General features: G+C 45.7%; 1 protein-coding gene across 2 annotated transcripts in view; it reads left to right on the top strand.

Annotated features, from left to right (window-relative positions):
* bin3 (bridging integrator 3) overlaps positions 1-20,906 on the top strand; it is a 49,326-nt gene that overhangs the window by 7,464 nt on the left and 20,956 nt on the right. The window contains exons 2-6 of one of the 2 annotated variants that reach the window (XM_076269919.1): positions 2,388-2,436; positions 4,461-4,501; positions 8,328-8,389; positions 10,453-10,589; positions 20,351-20,391. In XM_076269919.1, coding sequence (XP_076126034.1) covers positions 2,388-2,436; positions 4,461-4,501; positions 8,328-8,389; positions 10,453-10,589; positions 20,351-20,391 — 330 coding nt within the window. The remainder of the gene's footprint in view (positions 1-2,387; positions 2,437-4,460; positions 4,502-8,327; positions 8,390-10,452; positions 10,590-20,350; positions 20,392-20,906) is intronic. The other variant, XM_076269920.1, reaches the window with a different exon arrangement.

Raw genomic sequence — 20,906 nt, 5'->3', positions numbered from 1 at the left:
TCTGAAGTCAATGTCGCACATTTTTCACAAACTTATTTTCCTGGCTTTTCAGCCATTGAGTTGTTGAGAGAGAGTGTTTGTGAGAGAGAGCGCGAGCATGTGCAAGAGAGAGAGAGAAAAAAATGTGACAGTACAAGCTTGGCCAGAGGAGGCCTGAGCCCTTACATCATCATCAGGCACAAAATATCCAGAAAGGTCACATCAGTTGGTATGGCAAGCTGGATGCACCGTGGTGGCAGGGTAGGGCAGGCCAGAGTGATGAAAGTCCCTCAAGACGGCAGAAGAGACGAGGGACGTCCCCTTGCATTCATCGCCACGGCTCCGCGTCACGGCTCATAAATGTCCGAGTGCTATGCCTAATCTATAGCTGCTCCTTCCTGGCCTCCCGTTGATAGCCGCTCCAATTACTCGGCTCGGCGATCGCACTGTTCCTCAAGAAACTGCTGTCCGAGAGCCACCGTCTTCTCTGGCTAACAAGTTAAAGCAGGACGGGCGACCTTCGGATTTGTTATTTAGGGCCTGACGTTGCATACCCCTGCCTCATCGTTGAGAGCATGTCGTTATTCGCTGGGAGCCATCTGTCAACGCTGGGGAGGTGGGCTCGCTGTGTGCTCGTATGGGAGGGAGAAACAAGGGCTAAAATTGTCTGGGAAATGACAACAGTCCTTGCCGCCTTGTTTCCTTTTGCATTCAATTTTGGGTGGGATTGCTGTGAACCATGGTCATCTGCCAGAAATAAGCATGACAACGAACATATCATCTTTCCCCTAAATATTTCATCATATAGGCGATCTGTCATAGTGGTCATAGTATGAGTAACAGCCCCAGAGTCCTAGATAGAGTCTAAACTTGTCTAGGGCAGATTTCATGATTGCAATAGTTAACAGCCACACATTACATTACAACACAGCAAGTCATAATAGTAATTGTAGAACAAGAAGATTATCAGTTGACATTTGGCAACATTTCTTCTTTGAAATTTCAATGTGTGCGTGTGTGTGTGTGTGTCCTATGAATGTCTCCATGTGCGTGTGTTTAGTTTGTGTTTGTTATGTCCCTGTCCCCCACTGCTCAGCCTACACAAGTGTGTGTGTGTGTGTGTGTGTGCGCGCGGATGGGAGAGTGGCGCTGGTATCCTGGGGAGAAGAGGAGAGGTGAGGGGAGCCAGAGTCACAGTGTCGTCGCCACATGGGCCAGTGGGGAGAGCCCCCTTCTCATTAGAAGTGACATCCGGAGGGATGGCAAGCAGATGTGTGTGGTGGTGTGGCGGCAGCAGCAGCACCATCAGCAGGAAGCATGTGTGGTTGGGTCAGGCACGTTTCAGCGGGAGTCCTGCTGAATGGTCTTCAACCAGAGGCAGTAGGCTATAGGCTCTCCTCTGGTCTCCTCTCCTCTCCTCTCTTCTCCTCTGGTCTCCTCTCCTCTCCTCTCTTCTCCTCTCCTCTGGTCTCCTCTCCTCTCCTCTCCTCTGGTCTCCTCTCCTCTCCTCTCCTCTCCTCTCTTCTCCTCTCCTCTCCTCTCCTCTCCTCTGGTCTCCTCTCCTCTCCTCTCTTCTCCTCTGGTCTCATCTCCTCTCCTCTCCTCTCTTCTCCTCTGGTCTCCTCTCCTCTCTTCTCCTCTGGTCTCCTCTCCTCTCCTCTCCTCTCTTCTCCTCTGGTCTCCTCTCCTCTCCTCTCCTCTCCTCTCCTCTCCTCTCCTCTCCTCTCCTCTCCTCTCCTCTCCTCTCTTCTCCTCTCCTCTCCTCTCCTCTCCTCTCCTCTGGTCTCCTCTCCTCTGGTCTCCTCTCCTCTCCAGTCCAAGGCAGTGCTGAGTGGGCCCATGCCGACATGGAGTGTCCTGCACTGGCGTCCATCTCTCTTCCTCCCACACCGGTTCCTGCTAGGCAGATTGAAAATCTGAATGGACCTGACTGGTCTCTTGGTCAGGCCGACCGCGCCTGCTCTGGCATGTCTGGTGCCATTTTTAGAGATTGACTGAATGTGTTAACCTGAGAGGGAAAGTTTAATTTAGTTTGAAGTCTGACAGTTTAGCTGAATAGAATTCACCAAAGTAAATAATGCACTGAACCTGACTGATGAGTCATTGTCAGGTTCAGAGATGGACAGGCTCAACCTGTTTTGTGATATGCTAAATCATTAAAACATTTTGTAGTAATACTTTAAGAATGGCATTTTAACCAGCTTTTTAATAAAATACTTCTTTATTAAGCTCCATTTTCTATTACTTCTATCACTTATGTTGAAGATTTATGCCATGGTGTTTTTTCAATAATTGGTATCGAGATACTTGAGCATCCTATCGAAGTCATACATTTGGTATTGTGATGACAGTAATCATCAAATCAATCAAATTTGAAATGCTGATCAACTGTTTGTGTTCTTTCATAGGATTCCTTTCAAGATTGGACAACCGAAAAAACAAATTGTTTCCAAAACGGTGAGAATTGACTCTATGTCTTGTCTGTGTGTAGTATACATTGTGTAGCAACCTCATATAGTCACAGTGAGAGTGCAGATGCACTTATCTTTTCTTTATTAAGGATTTAGAACCTTAGCTGGTTCTGGGCAGACAGTTGTTTTTCCCCAAGTGTATAGAAGGAGTGAAGTCCTTGTGACTGTCTTCCAAGCCCTTTAGTGCCTTTTCTTAAGCCATGGATTCAGAGCTGACAATTTTGGGTCCTCGGAAGTGTCCGTTCAGAGTCAGGCCTGCAGACGCTGTCAGCCTCCTCCTTGCTGCTGCCAGGACGGTCCTTTGGCGGCCGCGCTAGCAGCCTCGGTGGCTTTGGATCGGAGCTGCGCCCTGACCAGAGTCCTGCCACAGTCATGCCTGTCCAACCGCGCTCCCAGACATGGGAAAGCAGGCCGTTGTCTACACGCCGGTCAGAGAGAGAAAGCCCTTGCGGCCATTGAGGGTCACCCTGAAACCTCTTCGCCAGTGTTCCCACTCCCACTGTGTAGATATACACCACACATATTTAGACACACCACACACACACACACACACATACAGTACACACGCACATACACACGCACAAACATGCACGCACTTTTCCCGGGCACTGTATAGCGTGGGTGTCCAGTTTCCCCGAACATAGGAGAATATAGCAGTCCTACATTTCAGTCCATTTGCGTCTGAAGAACGCAGCAATTACTGCACTGAGGCGTTCATGCTGGAAAAACAGACACTTAATCTTGACAGTCTGAGACCAACTAAATAGTCTGAAACGAAAACCTAGAGAATAAATCATGAAGAGCTTAAACGCTTCATGAAGACTGAGACGCGCGTAACACCTTTTAAAAAAAAGTTTTACTCGACCAAGTCTGGATTGCCCGGCCCTACCTGACAGACTGTGAGTCATCCTCTTCACTAAACCAACCCCCCACCCCCCGCCTCACAGGCCTCCTGGCCCCTGGCAAAGCCACGTGTGGTGGAGAGCGCGCGCGCGCCAGCGCTGGCAGTGGCCAGGGAGTGGGTGCCATCCTCTCCTCTCCTCGCTGGGGTGGAACCACATCCCCTCTAATCTTGTTTGGGACTCTGGGCAGCAGCGTAGCCGCGGAATGGAACGGTCGCCGACTTCCTGTTACATCATGGGCCCCAGAGGTCCGGTGTGAGTGGGCCCTGGACGGATGAATGGATGGATGGGGCTGCCTAGTGCCGCCTCTGTTTCCCCCAGAAAGCAGCTGCCCGCCCGCGTGTGTGTGTGCGTGCGTGTGTGCGTGCGTGTGTGTGCGTGTGTGTGTGTGTGTGTGTGTGTGTGTGTGTGTGTGTGTGCGAACGCGAGCCCATGCCTGTGTGTGTGTGTGTGGTGCCTGGTGCGTGTTTGTTTGTTTATCCCTGTGCCCGCAGAACCTCAGGAAAGGAACTCCCACTGCTCTGCCAAGGAGGCAGTGTGGTCCTTTGCAGTCGCTACAGACAGACAGACAAACAGAGAGCAACAAGGCGACAGATCTAAGCCAAAGCAATAGCCAGCTAATTAAAGGAGTCTGACGGAAATCAGTGTGTGTTTGTGTTTGAAAAGTGCTACGGAACATTTGTCTCCAATGAGAAAAGCCCAAGTGGGTTGTTCATTGCATAAACAGCACAGCAGGCTGCAAATTGAGGTTATCCGCAAAACGGCACATTCAGGAAGCGATGAGCAAATACATTGTACAGCAGTGTCGCTAAAATGGTTGTGTCATATGTCATATGTCCTATGTATTTAAGCATGGTTAAATGAAAGCAGACGTGATAATAGTTATTCTCAGTGCTGGTCCTAACATTCACATGGACCCTGTTTGAGCTGGTAGAGAAAAGCTCCATGGCAGCAACGTGTGCAAAACTGGGGCATTTTTTTGCCCACACACTCTTTTAAGACAGCACCTTCTGTCTCTCCCCCCCCCCCCCTTCATCAAATGTTCTCATTTCTGTGTGTGTGTGTGTGTGTGTGTGTGTGTGTGTGTTTGTTTGTGTTTTTTTGGCAGGTTGAAAGAGACTTTGAGAGAGAATATGACAAGCTCCAAAAGTAAGTTGACATGTCCGTCACTATTTTGAATTTCCCTGGTTATTGCCTGCTTTTGGTTTACGCGTCATTAGTTTCTGTGTAAAATTCTGACACTCAAAAAATGAGAGCTCGAGACAAATTCAAAACTTTGGAAAAGGCCTCTGTTCCAACAAAGCAAAGAAAACAGAGCAAAACAAGAACATCCATTTTTAACAGGTCTGTCTTGTATATATATTTTCTCTCTGGCTGAAACTGTCTACCTCCTTACGATTACATCAAACACGTTTCCGCACAACTGCTCGAAAAAGAAGAAAAAAAGGCTGCTTTGAATGAAACCCTGACCTCTTTACGTCGCTATTCAACCCTGTCCCCCAAACATAAACTCTGTACGTGTTTGCATTTGTGTCTGCACACATACACACACAAATGCAGTGTGTGTGTGTGTGTGTGTGTGCGCCCGCCGAAACAAAAGAGGATCGTTTAAAGTAATTTGCTGGCGACCCTTTGGAGGCCGACTGCAGAAGAAAGGCCTTCCCTGCTGTGTTAGCCCAGGGGGTGCAGAGGCTGAGTGAGGGGGCGCAGTGTGGTAATGTCAGAGAGGGAGGCCCGCGTCTCGCTGACAGACAGAGGAAGAGGGAAAGGAGCGATAAGGAGAGCGAGACCTGCCGCTTGAGCAATAGCCACTGGGATTTTGGGGGAGAGGGCGGTTTCAGTGACTGGGCACATACGTGCGTACATTATACTGCCCGGGCGTGTTCAAACACCTCAGTTGAACGCACCTACGATATCGAATGATCTACCTCTTTGCCCGTCATGCATTTAAAAGAAAAAAGAAAAACCTGTCTGCTTGACTCTGGACAGGTTGACAAAGCCTTTTTCTAATATATATCCATTTGTGTCAATGAGACGCTCCGCTCTTATTATCTGCTTAACTGTAACCATTCTTGTCGCCGTGACATTCGACACTCGTAATTGTGTTCCTTGTGCAGTCTTCTCCCACTCACTACTGGTTTAAACCTGATGGTGAGAACGACACCACTACCGCGACGGGCCATAACCCCTCCTCCCCCTCCCCCGTCTTTTCCCATGTGCGCCCCACATGTGGACGTGAGGTGAGGTGAGGTGAGGTGAGGTGGGGTGGGGTGGGGGACTGGGCTACTCAGGAGAAAGGAGCATCTGGCTCCCTGTTCCTCCATTAGCACCTGCACAGACTGGGGCCTCCCCACACCCGGCGGCCAGATGACCGAACACGTAGGACTAAGACCCCTCCTAGCGCCTCACATATCCCATCTCTTACACACGCTCACACACACACACACACACACACACACACACACACACACACTTTTCCATACTAGCACGCACACACAGTCATACACACAGTCACAAACACACAATTACACACACACACACACACACACACACACACACTCTTTTCCATACTAGCACGCACACACAGTCATACACACAGTCACAAACACACAATTGCACACACACACACACACACACACACACACACACACACACACACACACACACACACACACACACACACACACACACACACACACACACACACACACACACACACACACACACACACACATATCACTAACACACACACTGCACTCTTAAAAAGGAAAGGTGTTTTTTTTTTTTGCCTTTGCCCCCCCCCCAAATCCCCTTCTGCTTCCTAATGATATCCCTCAGATCTACAGTGACAGCAGTCTCTGGGGAACCCCTGAACAGCGCCTCATTCTCTCCCTAATTGATATAATGAACAGCCCCCCTACACACTCCAGCCTCAATTGTCAAGTAATTGCCAGTGTTAACACCCACGGTGTGAGTGAGAGCAGGCGAGATGGAGAAAGACCCTGTGAATTGATTCAGATGTATTTTTATTATCATTATTCTCTTTGTGAGAGTATCTACACATCACCTAGCTAGTATTTAAAACAGTAGCGGGTATTCCCTTTAAAGATAAATCAATAAGTAAATTAATAAAAAAATGAATTAATATTTTGTCTGACACTTCACTGTTGAAGTTTACAATGTACCCAATGTGTCATGGCTTTATTCATCTCTTGAATTGTTAGATGCACGAGTTGGTATGAGTTGATGCCAAGATAATTTGCGGTCACACTCTCTCATAGTGTCATGGATCCTGTTTGACAGGCAGCTACACCGTGTTCCAAATTATTATGCAAATTGGATTTAAGTGTCATAAACATTTATTTTTGTTTTTCTATTAAACTCATGGATGGTATTGTGTCTCAGGGCTCTTTGGATCATTGAAATCAATATCAGACACCTGTGATAATTAGTTTGCCAGGTGAGCCTAATCAAAGGAAAACTACTTAAGAAGGATGCCACAGGTTTCAAGCAATATGGGAAAGAAAAAGGATCTCTCTGCTGCTGAAAAGCGTGAAATTGTGCACTACCTTGGACAAGGTATGAAAACATTGGATATTTCCCGAAAACTTGCGTGATCATCATGTTGTGAAGAAATTTGTCGCTGATTCAGAGCATAGGCGGGTTTGTGCAGACAAAGGCATTATAAAGAAGGGTTCTGCCAGACAAATTCATAGGATTAAGAGAGCAGCTGCTGAAAATGCCATTGCAAAGCAGCAAACAGGTATTTGAAGCCACTGGTGCCTCTGGAGTCCAGCGAACCTCAAGGTGTAGGATCCTCAAGAAGTTTGCAAGTGTGCATAAACCTATTCGACCACCCATAAACAATACTCACAAGCAGAAACGGTTGCAGTGGGCTCAGGAATACATGAAGACTAATTTTCAAACAGTTTTGTTTACGGATGAGTGATGTGCAACCCTGGATGGTCCATATGGATGGATTAATGGATGGTTGGTGAATGGCCACCATGTCCCAACAAGGCTGAGACGTCAGCAAGGAGGTGGCGGAGTCATGTTCTGGGCCAGAATCATGGGGAGAGAGCTGGTACAGTAGGCTCCTTTAGGGTCCCTGACAGTGTGAAAATGACCTCGGCAAAGTATGTAGAGTTTCTGACTGACCACTTTCTCCCGTGGTACAAAAAGAAGAACCGTGCCTTCCATAGCAAAATCATCTTTATGCATGACGATGCACCATCTCATGCTGCAAAGAATACCTCTGGGTCATTGGCTGCTATGGGCATAAAAGGAGAGAAACTCATGGTGTGGCCCCCATCTTCCCCTGACCTCAACCCTATTGAGAACCTTTGGAGCATCATCAAGCAAAATATCCATGAGGGTGGGAGGCCGTTTACATCCAAGCAGCAGCTCTGAGAGGCTATTCTGACATTCTGGCAGCTCTGGGAGGCTATTCTTGAATTTCTTGAATTTCCCCTGGGTATCTATCTATCTATCTATCTTTCTATCTATCTATCTATCTTCTGCAAAGACATTAAAGCAGAAACTCACCAAAAACTCACAAGTTCAATGGATGCAAGAATTGTGAAGGTGATGTCAATGAAGGGGTCCTATGTTAACATGTAACTTGGCCTGTTAAGATGTTTTTGATTTAAATAACTTTTGAATTATACTCTAACGGCTGATGACTGAAATTATACTGACTGTCATTTGAATCAACTATTTAGGAAAATCTGAGAAAAGTGTAATTTGCATAATAATTTGGAACGCAGTGTAGTTTTACGGACAGTGTCATCATGATTAAATTTGCTTTGCTGGTGTGCTTGTGAAGAGACTGGAGATAGAAGGCCAGGTGGTTCTGTCATCTGTTCTGAAGGCTGTGGGCAGCCGCAGACCGAGTGGACCCAGATGAGGACCAGATCAGAACATTAAAGGAATACTTCTTGACCCATTTATTACACCCTGCTTTGTACGCACACAGGCTGGAGGATCAGACGAAAAAGCTTCACAAGGACATGAAGAAGAGTACCGAGGCGGATGTAGGTATGTGCCTCTTTGAGAGTTTTTGGAGAACGGAAAGGATGTTTATGAGAGAGAATGCTTTGGACGGGTTACGTTGTAAGGAAATGAAACCGTATTGTTCTTAAAGTGTTTGTGATTTGATTACATTTCTTTGTCAGTGTTTTGACAGATCGGGTGTTTTCTTATCGATAGTGATTTAATGTGACCTAGATGATATTAGAATTCAACAGGGAGTGCGCGTGCGTGCGTGCGTGCGTGCGTCGGTCGTGTGTGCGTGCGTTACGCGTGCACATGTGCGTGCGTGTGTGTGTTTAAGCTGCTGTGCATAACACACTTATATCATCAATGTAGAGGACAGAAGCCAGCATTTATTAATGTGGCCTACCCAGTAGTCAGTGTCTGCTGAAGAAGGGCAGGCCCTTGTCAAAGGCTTTTGTGCTCCATGTGTTTCTGGGAGCGGGGAGGTGTGTGTGCGTGTGTGTGTGTTGGGGGTGGAGGGGCGATGGTGGTGGTGGTGGTAGAATTCCTCTTTCATTTCCTTTGCTACGTGCTCCACAATATGGGATACCCTATTTAAGAAACAGAGCTGTCATCTCCATCATCATAATTACTGGACACCATCTGTTGAGCAGGTCCTTCTACCAACTGCCACTGAACACAGTTTCCCAGCACAACATGCCAACGCAACAAGCTGTACACAGTTCTTCAGGGTGCTAACGCGCTGGGATTTTGCATACTATAAGCATTAGTCTGGTATAGGGAACATTGTCAGGCCTTATCAGTGAATTTCAGTGCACAAGCCAGTTCTGTGCTCCCTGTTCATCGCAAAGCAGCACCTTGAATCAGTTGATCAGGCTATTCTTTTCCATTAAGGCTATTATTTTGCTGTTGCTTTAATTAAAAAGATTGATTACTTGGTGATGTCTTACACCAAGAGTGTAAGATTTGAGTTTAGAATAGGTTCTGCTCCAGATACTGACATGCTATCATCTTTCTCTTCTTTTAAAATTCTCTTAAAATTTTGCTCTTCTCTAGTGAGCTGACTACCACTGATGCTATTGTTGAGATTTATGGTATGGTATTATTGTTAGTGAATTGAAAAAAGATGTAATTTAAAACCGTGTTTGAAGAGCTTACATTTTCAATGCTCTCCTCATCACTTGCTTTCAAAGTCTTACACTCAGATAGCTTATTCAGATTGTTCTTTTCTTTTGAATTACACTCAAAGTGTCAGAAACACAAACTTTGCCGATTGACTCCGGTGGCAAGAGTCACATTAGCATAGCAAAATTGAGTCTCGACCCTGTTTTAGGTAAGAGAGGAAGTGTGCCCCCCCCCTGTACCCCCCTGTACCCCCCTCCCTCTCTTCTCGCACACATCCCCGTTTGCACAGCTGTCCCCAGTGAGGCTCATTTAGGTTGATCGCATCGCAGTCATCTGATGAGCGCCCTGAGCCTAAGCTGTGATGGCAGCCCTGCCGATTAACAGTAATTGGCGCTGGCACTGCTGGCACTGCTGGCACTGCTGGCACTGTAGAAACATTTGTACAGATTCACAGCCGCTCTTTTTTTTTCTTCTTTTTTTTTCTTTTTTTGTGGTGAATATTCATCTCCATCGCAGCCCCCATCCGTTCAACAGATGCAGCGCGGCTGTACTCTCTCACACTTACCCCCCCCCCCCCCCTTCCATCACTCCTTCCCTCTCTCCCTCTCTCCTTCCATCCCTTCCTCCTCTCCTCTCCTCTCCTCTGCGCTCTCTCGCTCTCTCTCGCCCTCCCCTCCCTTGAGCTCCCCCTGTGGTGTTGTCTGCTGTTCTCCTGTGTCGGGCCTGTACTTTGGTTTGGTTCGCATCTGTGGGCCAGCTTGGCACAGGTTGTAGATGATCTGCTGTATTCTGTGCAGCGCCAGTTCAGTACACTACCACCAAACTGCTGCTTTTTCAGGTCTGCTCTGCTATTTAATCTCATCTTGTCCACACTCTTTTGTGTGTGTGTGTGGGTGTGGGTGTGGGTGGTGTGTGTGTGTGTCTGTGTGTGTGTGTGTGTGTGCGCCTTTTTTAATTTAATTCTTTTATTTGTCTTTCAGCTATGTCCAAGGCGGCGGTGAAGATTTCGGGAGACTTGCTGAGCAACCCCCTCTGTGAGCAGGACCAGTCCTTCCTGGACTTCATGGCGGCTCTGGACACGGCCATGAAGCGAATGGACGCCTTCAACCAGGAGAAGGTGAGCAGTCCAGAACCTAACTGGCCCATCGGCCAACTCCATTCCCAAGCCATGTGTGAGCTTTTATCGTGGTGCAATCCATGGTGATTCAGCACAGGCAAAGGGGCCAACTTTGAGAAATGAAATGCACGAATGGGGGCGTTCACAGTAGAGAGCTTCTAAGGCAAAGAATAAGACTACCATTCAGTTGGAGCTGTGTAGAGCCTGTTTTTGTATGGTGAAGAGCCTGTTAGTATATGGTGTAGTAGACTGAAATTTTAGTTCGTTCACATCTTCAGTTTGTAGGATTTTTCTCAAACGTACAGTGACTACGACACACCTCTTCCCATGTTATGATTATCGCCGCCTCATTTGTGGACCAGAAAAGCCCTTCCTCTCCTCACACATTTGTGGACCATCTCGTCTCCCTTGCTCCCGTTTGAGATGCCACACTTCCACGCCACTGGTCCATTGGCTGCTCATCTCTTGCTGGAGATGAGTTTGTGTGTGTGTGTGTGCGTGTGCGTGTGCGTGTGCGTGTGCGTGCGCGTGCATGCGTGCGTGCCTGGAGATGAGTTGTGTGTGTCGTCTGTCTGTGTGTGTGTGTGTGTGTGTGTGTGTGTGTGTGTGTGTGTGTGTGTGTGTGTGTGTGTGACTTAGTCGTGCTGTTTAAAATAACACATTTCTATAGAATGGCGGCATCTCTCTTCACTGTCACAGCCCTTGTATAATGGGATCGGGGTGTTCCTTCCTCCCAGTCTTTACTTAATCCTCTCAAGCTTTCAGTCTTTCTGTCATGGACTCTTTTTTCTTTTCTTCTTCTTCTTCTCCTTCTCCCTCTCTCACTCTTTTTCCTTTTGGTCTTCATTTTCTCTCCATAATATTATTTTGTGGTGTTTACTCACAGTGTTTGATTAAAATCACCGCTGAAGGTAATTGCAGAGGGAATCATATTAGCATTGAGTGCAGAGTGTGTCTTCGGGGCATGGCGCTTGCTAGAGACGCGGTGCAGTGTTTTATTTAAAAGAAAAAATGAATAAAACGACAACCAAAAAAAAAAGAGAAAAGAAATGAAAAGAAAAGGGCGCACTGGGAACCGTGCCGATCAGGAGTGAATGCCGAGGAGTACTTGAGAACGGAGGGCAATCCAACTCCCTCCGTGCTTATCCCCAGTCAGTGGAGACCACTCAACGTCTGCACACTGGAGATTTTGGGTCTCATCTTCCTCTCCTTTTCTTTTTTGTTTATTCCTTGCTTTCTTTCTTGCTCTCTGTCTGTCCCCCCCCCCCCTCACACACAGACACAGACACAGACACACAGACACACTGCCCTTGGCACCAGTCGTCCACTGAGTGGGAGTGTTTCCCCCTGCTGTAACCCCTGCTTTAGCCGAGTGGCGGTTCTGCTCGGCCTCAGATGGGCGACAGTGGCAGAGCTCGCTCCCTCTCTCGCCACCGCCATCACTCAGTGACCTTTTTCAGACAGCTTGAAAACGGAGACACTGTGTGTGTGCGGGCTTCCGGGTCGTTCATTGGAAACGGTTGTGCAATTTTTTTAGCTTTCTCCTGAAAAGGCAACACGTGCTTTCCTTTGGCAGATTGAGCATGAGTAACATTTTTCACAACAGGCTTTTTGGCTTTTTTTGCCTCCCCCCCCCCCTGTTGACTGTTCTGCAACGGTTCCTGCGGCTCCCTCACTGAAAATCTGGTCCCAGCAGCTGAGCCGGAACGCTGGCTGGCTCGCATTGCATCTCATGTCATCTACTTAGCTCCAGAACGCTGCGCGCGAAAGATAAAGAGGCCAGATGAAGCCGTGTCCTTCTATACCATCTCATCTTTCCCCTCTCCTCTCCTGCCCTCTCCTCTCCTGCCTCTCCTCTCCTGCCCTCCTCTCCTGCCTCTCCTCTGCTTCTCGCCTCTCCTCTCCACTCTGCATTAGCTTAGTGTGGGTCAGAGCCCTACAGCGGTTTTCCAGCAAACTCCCCTCTCTTGAGAGCTCGCTACTCTTTCCTCTGCTGCTTGCCTTTATCTTCCACAACCCCAATCGCCATCCCCCGCCCCGCCCCTCCCCCAGAACCCTCACCACCCAAAAGATAGATAGAGATAGAGGTTATCCCTATAGTCAGAGCCAGCTGTTGTTTGCCGGACTCTGCGCAGACCTTTTGCTGTCGATGCAAACAAGTTGAGAGTCAAGAGGAAGGTCAGCCCTGTAGAAAGGCTCTCGACGAGATGGTGATTTCATTTAAGATTTCCATCGCCGGCATCTGCCGGGGGTCAGCAGTGAAAGGTGTAAAACGGGAGGGGGAGTGTGTGGGAGTCGACGATCCGCTTAGCCCTTTTTTATTGGAAATGTCTGATTCGATAAATACCTTGGTTTCCTGGATGTTAAACAGGTACGGAGGCGAATCGCACAAGCATTTGTGTGAAATCGGTCAGCATATAAATCCGCTCAAGTTCACTGGGGCAATTCTTATGGACAAGGAGCAGAATAAAGAGGCAAGCACATACTGAACACTATGCTTGTTATGAGAAGTTTCTCTTCAAAAAGTCCATCATGTATACATACTACTTTAAGTCCATTTATTTATATATTATGTATGTAGTACATTATGTACAGGCAAAACTATTATAGTACTGTATGTAGTTTTGCTTGTATTTTCTTCTTTCATAGCAATCCCTATCCAGTGTTTTGTTCAAGAGATTCTATTGTTAACCTCCTCCTAACTAACAACAGGTGTAAACTATCATTTGTTGTGACTGAGAGATAAACATTCTTCTGGACAGCTGATCCTTGTCTACGCCTCAGGATTATCCAAGTTGCATCTTAGTACTTCTTCATGCTACTGAGAAACCCATTCCCACGATGTTCCTGCCAAGTCCACCAAAACCAGGCAACGCAGAACATCTCTATTTTGCTTTAGCCAGCCTTTTCCTTGGCTGAACGCGGGCTTTGGTATCCCAGACTGTCAGCTTTTGGCAGAGGAGCAAGCAGCCACGGGCAAAATGAAAACAGTGCACAGCTGATTGTAGATGCTCCATTCTCTCTCTCTCTCTCTCTCTCTCTCTCTCTCTCTCTCTCTCTCTCTCTCTCTCTCTCTCTCTCTCTCTCTCTCTCTTTTCTCACTCTTTCTTCTTTTTGCACCGAGCCCTGAATACCGCCCCAGGATGCTTTAGCCGTTAATGAAAGGCTTGTGAATCGCATGGAGCCCAGTGCAGTTCACCGTAGCACAAAAACCTGCAGCTCTTCCTCCAATCCACCGGTGCCACAGCCACGCACAAGCCAATCAGAAGCTGATGTTGGGAACGAGATGCATGGCCGGGGGGTCTGAATGAAAAACAGAGATAGAGATAAGAGAATGAGAGAAAGAGAAACATGCAGATGTTAAGAAAAGCAGTGTTCTAGCCCTTCATTTACTGTGATCTCTCTCTCTCTCTCTCTCCCCTCTCCCCTCTCTCTCTGTTTGCGACTAGGCTGCAGGGCCTTCGATGGATGGAAGCAGAGGCAGGATGGTGAGCGAAAGCAAGTGCAAGGCAGGGAGGGATGGATAGATGGATAGATAGATAGAAGTGCGGAGGGGAGGGGCAGGTATTGATTTGTGAGCCAGTGCGGCGCGGGGTCTGTGTGTATTTTTGGGCGCTGTGTGTGTCGGGGTGCCCTCTGCCCCGTGACTCACTCAGACTGCTGCAGGAGCACGGGCCTCAGGCAGAGCAGAGCTCCAGAGGAGGCAGCTCCGCAACTCCACCGCTCCGTAGCTCACTTCTATCTCTCTCTCTCTTTCACACTCACTCACATTCTCTCTCCCTCTCTCTCTCGCACACACACACATACACACGCACACACACACTCTCACTCACATTTTCCTTATCTCTCTCTCACGCACTCTCTCTCTCTTTCTCTCTTCTCCTTATCTCCATCTCTCTCTCACGCATACCCTCTCACTGTAGTTGTCTCTCATATGCGCTTTAGCTCTGTCCCTCATGCTCTGTCTCTCTTAAAGCCTCTCTAGCTCTAACTCCGACACACAATTGTTGTTTAAAAGCTTTCACTTTTTTACCAGCTGTTTCTCTCTCTCTTGCACTCACTCACCCACTCAAGTAAATCCACTCATACAATGTTCTTACATTCTGTTGCCTCTCTCGTATAGACACACACTGATGCATATACACACACACACACACACACACACACACACACACAGACACACACACACTGACGCATACACATACTAGGTGTTGCTGTTTATTCTCATCCCTGATTAGTGTCTCTTTTGTTCAAACGCCATTAATTTTCCCTTTTTCTTTTCTGTGTGTTCTGTACGAGTCAGACAGACAAGGGAACGGGTTTCCTTCTGCAGTCACTCGTCACTACTGCCCTTTTACCCCACAGGCATTAGGCCTGAGCTTAAAGGTGGCACGTGGCGTTCTGTAGGCTTCCAGTTGTCTTGAACGCAACCACACAGAACTTTTCCATTGGATTGTATCGTATTTTATTTAACAGTAAAAACAATTGTCGTGTAAATTGACCCATAGCCCTGTTGTTCAAGCTCACCACATGTAGCCAATAGGAAAAAAGAACGAGACAATTTGGGACAACATAGGGCAAATTATGGACAGGCAGCTTAAAGCACCTCCAATGGGGCATCTCAAACTGAAACTGAAACTAAGGAGAGATGCCCCATTAGGGCAGCTTCAGCTGCCTGTCCATATCTTTGTCTATATATTTTCTCATTCTTTTTCCTATGGGCTGCATGTAGTGAGCTTTCAGAGGGCTATGGGTCAATTTACATCGGATTTCCTCTTTAAGTATCGCTATTGTTTATTAGAATGACAACATTCACATCACATACTATAGCAGCATCATGAAGAATGATATCGTTGGGGTTCACTTTTAGGGCATTTTTAATAGCGATAGAAATCCAACAGCCAATAAGAATTTTAGAAATCACATTGATGAACTTGAAAAACATTCTGGATGTGCACATTGATATCATTAGAGTTATAGTTCATATTGTTAGAGTTATAGTTCATATCATTAGAGTTATAGTTCATATTGTTATATTGGTAACACTTTACTTTACTTTATCGACATGAGTGACATGACACTGTCATGAACACATGAACCCTAACCCCTAATCCTAAAACCTAACCCTAACCCTAACTTGTTATGGACAACGGTTGAGCCTGGAAGCAGACTTTGCAACAATGGAGTCAACTGTAAGCTAACTGCCCACCGCTATCACTGTAGGGCCAAATAGCCCTTTAGCCAGACCCCCTAATCTAATTTTGGTCAATCAGTACCATTCAAGGAGAATAAGACTCGTAGAGATTTCTGACGAGGTATACAGTACCACCCTAGAATTACAAAATATGTAATAGCATTGCATTTGGGCCAGTTTTTATCAGCCAGTTTATGACCATTGTATGTACTGTATATGGAGAGATATCTTACAGGTGAATAGGCTAAAAATAATAGTTATCCCCACAAAACTTCCACAGTTTTGAAGAACTGAACATGAAGTCAATATTTTATTGTATTGCAACTTATCTGAAATTTTATGTATCAATAATTTGCATACATTTTATAGGGGAAATCCGGTGTAAAATGGATTTTGGATATGCTGAGCATGATAACAAGTTTGAACGTTCATTGGGAAGCAAAAAAACACTAATCCGATGCATTCTAAACTAGCCTTTTTTTAGCCAATGCTTCCAAAATGCTAACACTGGTATCGATAGGGCATTTTTCATGGTAAAAAGATTGCTAATTTTAGACCACTTATGAGGCTCAAAGTAGCCCGACACTTCATTGGTAGTATAACGAGGGTCCTAACATATATAACGAGGCATTGACAACTTTGTAAATGTACAGATAGTTTATTAGAAGGGACTGTATACAAACAATACCTTGAGTCGTTTGCCGGTCAGCTCCATCTTGAAACAACACAGATCTCGCGTGCTTTTGACGGAAGTAATGGGGCTATCCTTTTGTATCGTAAATCCCCCGCCTGAGTTAGGAAGTGTAAATATCCCAGCTATCTGGCGACATTTCACCGAGACACACCCCCTTTTGGTTGTAATTTCTTATTACTAATTTTGGAATTTCATAAAAATATATGCAATTGATGTTTACAGTATACATGGGTCCTTTACACTAAACCTTTAAAGTATTTTTCAATTATTAATTTCTTATTTTTTTGCGCAAAACGGGGGACATGTTTGGTCCCTTATCTCAAGAATCAGTGTGTTCTAGTTATAGTTTATATCATTATAGGTATACTTCATATCGATATAGTTAAAGTTCATATCGCTACAGTTACAGTTCATATCATTATAGTTACAGTTCATATTGTTATATAGTTATAATTCATATTGACATAGTTATAGTCCATATCAATATTGCTATAGTACATATTGTTACAGTTTTCTTTCTTTGTAGTTATAGGTCTTAGTGTGGAAAGGCCTTGTGTGTGGCATCATCTCCCTGCTCTTGACTGACTACTTCAGAAATAATGAGTGAGCAGGTGATTAGCTCTGCTTCATTAGCGTCTTCAGATGAAGCTGTCAGTTTGCGTCTTGGCTGCTCGCTCTTTGGCTACGCGTAGATAAACGCAGCCTGCGTCTCGTGTCTGTTTGCCAGGTTAGTTTAGCAGGGTAGTCAGAGGTTCTCACACACACAACCCACAGTCGCCCTGGCATCAGCAATGGAAATGACACGCAGAGCGGATGGTGGTGGGGGTGCACTTTTATCTTGCGCAAGGCTCCAAACTTCTGTCTGTCTGTGAGACTTTGGTGCGAGGCCAAAGAAGAGATTGTTGGTTTTACTCGTTTACTCCCATTTAACACAGCAGCCCCCCCCTCTCTCTCCCTCCCTCCCTCCCTCCATCTTTCCCTGTCAGCTCCGGCGAGAGGTAGTGGAGGAGTGTATGTGGAGTATAAACTGTTATTGTTAAAATGTTTGTTTGCAAAGATCTTTCATCTTGTAAGGCGGCCCACCCTCCGCAGGATCTGAGCGCCCGAGTGGGGCCTCAGCTTTCATGTCCGTCCCCAGACGCCGGCGTCCTTTTGTATCGCGCGCGCTCGATGAATATTCACGGCTTTCTCCTCGGGGCTTGTGTACAATAAAGGAGTCAACGTCACAAAAGTTTTCTTCTCCACAATAGCTACCCCCCACCCCACCCCCCCCCCTCCTTCCGCCCCTCCAGTTGTGCAAGGATGATCTCGGAGTGTTCAAGGGAGAGAGGGGAGAGAAAGGGAGGGAGGGAAGGAGGGGAAAAAACAACACAAACAGACAATTGTTGATTGTGTTGACTGTATCTGCAAATAGAGAAATTGATATGAGCCGGGATTCTTTTTTTGTTTCTCTGTAAAAGGCCTTAAGCATAAATGCCAGTTGACTTGAGTTGTTTGGTGGTCCAGAGTTGGAATTTTTAGCTGGTGTGTGTGTGTGTTTATGTGTTTGACCTCATACTGTGACTTTGCCCCCTGTCATTAAGGCCCTGTCCACACAAGGTTTTGCCATTTCCTCGACATGAAAACTCAGTTTTCGGTCACTGAAAACAGTTATTCAAAAGATTCTGGCCAAAGTGGAGATTTTCGAAAACTCTGGTTTCAGTTTTTGTGTGTGGACAGGGAAGAGTTATTGTATTGTGAAGTGACGTTTCCTACTTCTCTCTGATTGGCCAACATCGCCATCTATTTGATTGACATGTTCATGCTAACCATGTTACTTAGCTAACTTAACTAACATTTTCTAGCAGTTTTGCTAAACATGCTAACTATGCTAGCAATGCTAGCATGCTAACTATGTTAACCATGTTACTTAGCTAACCTAGCTAATCATTTTTAGCAGTTTTGTTAAAAATGTTAACAATGCTAACATGCTAACTTTGCTAACTAGCTACAGTGAGTAGGAGTCATAGTTGATGAAAAGTTAAAAGTTGTTGATAGACAGCTACTGAATGTATATAGTTTAAAAGTTTAAAAGTTGAATGTAGATAGTTTAAAAGTTGTTGATAGACAGCTAGTTTAATAGATAGATAGTTTAATGAAAGTTGAAAGTAATTGTGGTGAATAATTACTTAATATTGATCTTAGACTGGCGAACTTCAGGAAAAACTCAGGAATCAGGTTTATTATGTTACAAGCTGAGAGAGAGTACAAAAAAGGTCTATGGTCTATGTAGGCCTAGCCCAGGCCTGAGGCCTAGGTTGGCCTGTAGCCAACTTATCCTCTCTTCCGCTACATCCTTAGTCCAAGTCTAGAAAATCTGATCTGACAAACATTGCAGTTTAGTTACTTTTAAATGCTTTAAACAAAGAACAAAAATGGCGCCAAGAACAATCCCACTATTGGTTCTCCAGTTGGCATCAGACACACCTACTCACACCCACTTCACACCTATGAATTCTTATCAGAATAGCATGAGGAGAGATATCTTATATATCAGAAATATCACTTATAGAATGTTCCAAACATTCTCACAATCACATCATTACAATCCTTGTAATGAGACTAACAAAATGATACCAGACATGAATACATTTACATTTCATGATACATGGATACATTATATCAAGGTAGCATCCTTTGTCTTGTGTAAGTGATAGGCCTTAAACCAGCACATTAGCATTCCATTGGGGGAGGGGATGGGGTCTTTGTTTAAAACCATGAAGGGTTACATGGCTAACTAAAAGTAGTCTTGAAGTTAAATTATTATCCATTTTAACCATAAATTAATTGCTATCAAAGTTTAAAAGTAGACCGTTTAAAAGTTGAATGCAAAAAGTTCAGTAGTTTAATGGGTTACATTGTTTAACAGTGGATTATTATAGTGAGGACTTTTATTTTAAAACAGTTTTGGGCAGAGGAAACAGTTGAATAGGATGTGTAGTCTTAATTGACCCAGATTGTATGCTTAAAGCCTGAGGCTGCAGGTGGCCTGAACACCTGCCATAGGATTCTAATTGCTTAATGGCCGTATTATGATGTCATAATCGGCAATGTTAAGTCTATGGGGATTTTTAAAAAGTTTTTCTTTAATAGTTTAAAAAGTATAAAAGTTTCAAAGTTGAAAAGACATAGCAACCCGATCTGTTTGAAGACCTACGTTACAAAGTTTAAATGAAGTTTCTAAGTTAAACTGTTCAAGAGAAATTGCATATAGAAAAAGTGGTAAGCGGAATAATAATAAGAAGAAGTTGCCTAGGAAGAACAGTACAGTGCATTTTCATGCACTGTAATAACAGAACACAGTCTCGAACAGTAAAACTGTGCAGAGTCTAACAGTTGTGGTTGTTGTTAGAAGCGGCGGCTGAGCCTTCCGACAGAAGATGCTCCTTGGTCGCTTCCTCGATCCGTCTCAGAGTCAGACAAGACAAAGCCTGTTATACTAAAACATACAAACGACAATCATGCCAACGTGGCAGGCGCCAACCAGTGTACAAAACCCGGCTCTGGCCGGATGGATACCAGCCTGAATGGCCCATGTTATGTCTGATGTTCCTCGGATGTTCCCAAACATCGGCCTGTCTGACCTTCCTGCTGGTGCACAGGCCTAAGGCACAGTTATGTTATGTACAACAGTATGGACCTCTCCCCGTTGTATACTACACACAAGTAACATATGAACACATCAGAATACAGTAAGAATACCCCAGAATTCTACACCATTTAAAAACAAAAAAAAACCTGCCTGTGTGTGGACAAAGTCATTTCTGAGCTGGATGAATGGACGTTGGCTTAGGGCTGTTAACTGACTCTGGTCATACTTTCCTCCCTCTGCAGGTGAACCAGATCCAGAAGACTGTCATTGACCCTCTGAAAAAGTAAGCTGCTATTTCATGTCTTTGCCACATTATTCTCTCTCTCTCTCTGTGTGTGTGTGTGTGTGTGTGTGTGTGTGTGTGTGTGTGTGTGTGTGTGTGTGTGTGTGTGTGTGTGTGTGTGTGTGTGTGTGTGTGTGTGTGTGTGTGTGTGTGTGTGTGTGTGTGTGTGTGGGGTTGACTGAGTCTGGGTACAGGTGACCCCTGTGGGCTGGCTGTATGTGTGAAAGTTTCTATCTCTGGTTCTGTTTTACTATGTGTGTGTGTGATTTCAGACCTCGCCCTGTCTTGGTCCTCTGTAGGCCTGTGCATGTGTATCCTTGAGTGTCTGTGTGTGCTCTCTGTGCGTGCGTGTGTGTGTGTGTATGTGTACTTGTTGTCTCTGGAGTGTGCATGTGCGTGTGCATGCCTTCAGACCTCTCCCTGTCTGGACTGGGAGTGGGCCAGTGCACACACACACACACACACACACACACACCACACCACACCGCACCACACCACACCACACACACGGCGGG

The sequence above is a fragment of the Alosa pseudoharengus genome, unplaced genomic scaffold (assembly GCF_046254945.1).
Source record: "Alosa pseudoharengus isolate Yale_2024_CS ecotype anadromous, Long Island Sound unplaced genomic scaffold, YU_APseudo_1.1 YU_APseudo_1.1_scf_6, whole genome shotgun sequence".
NCBI lineage: Eukaryota > Metazoa > Chordata > Actinopteri > Clupeiformes > Clupeidae > Alosa > Alosa pseudoharengus.
The sequence above is the reverse complement of the archived record's forward strand: the minus strand, read 5'-3'. Positions and strand labels throughout refer to the sequence as shown.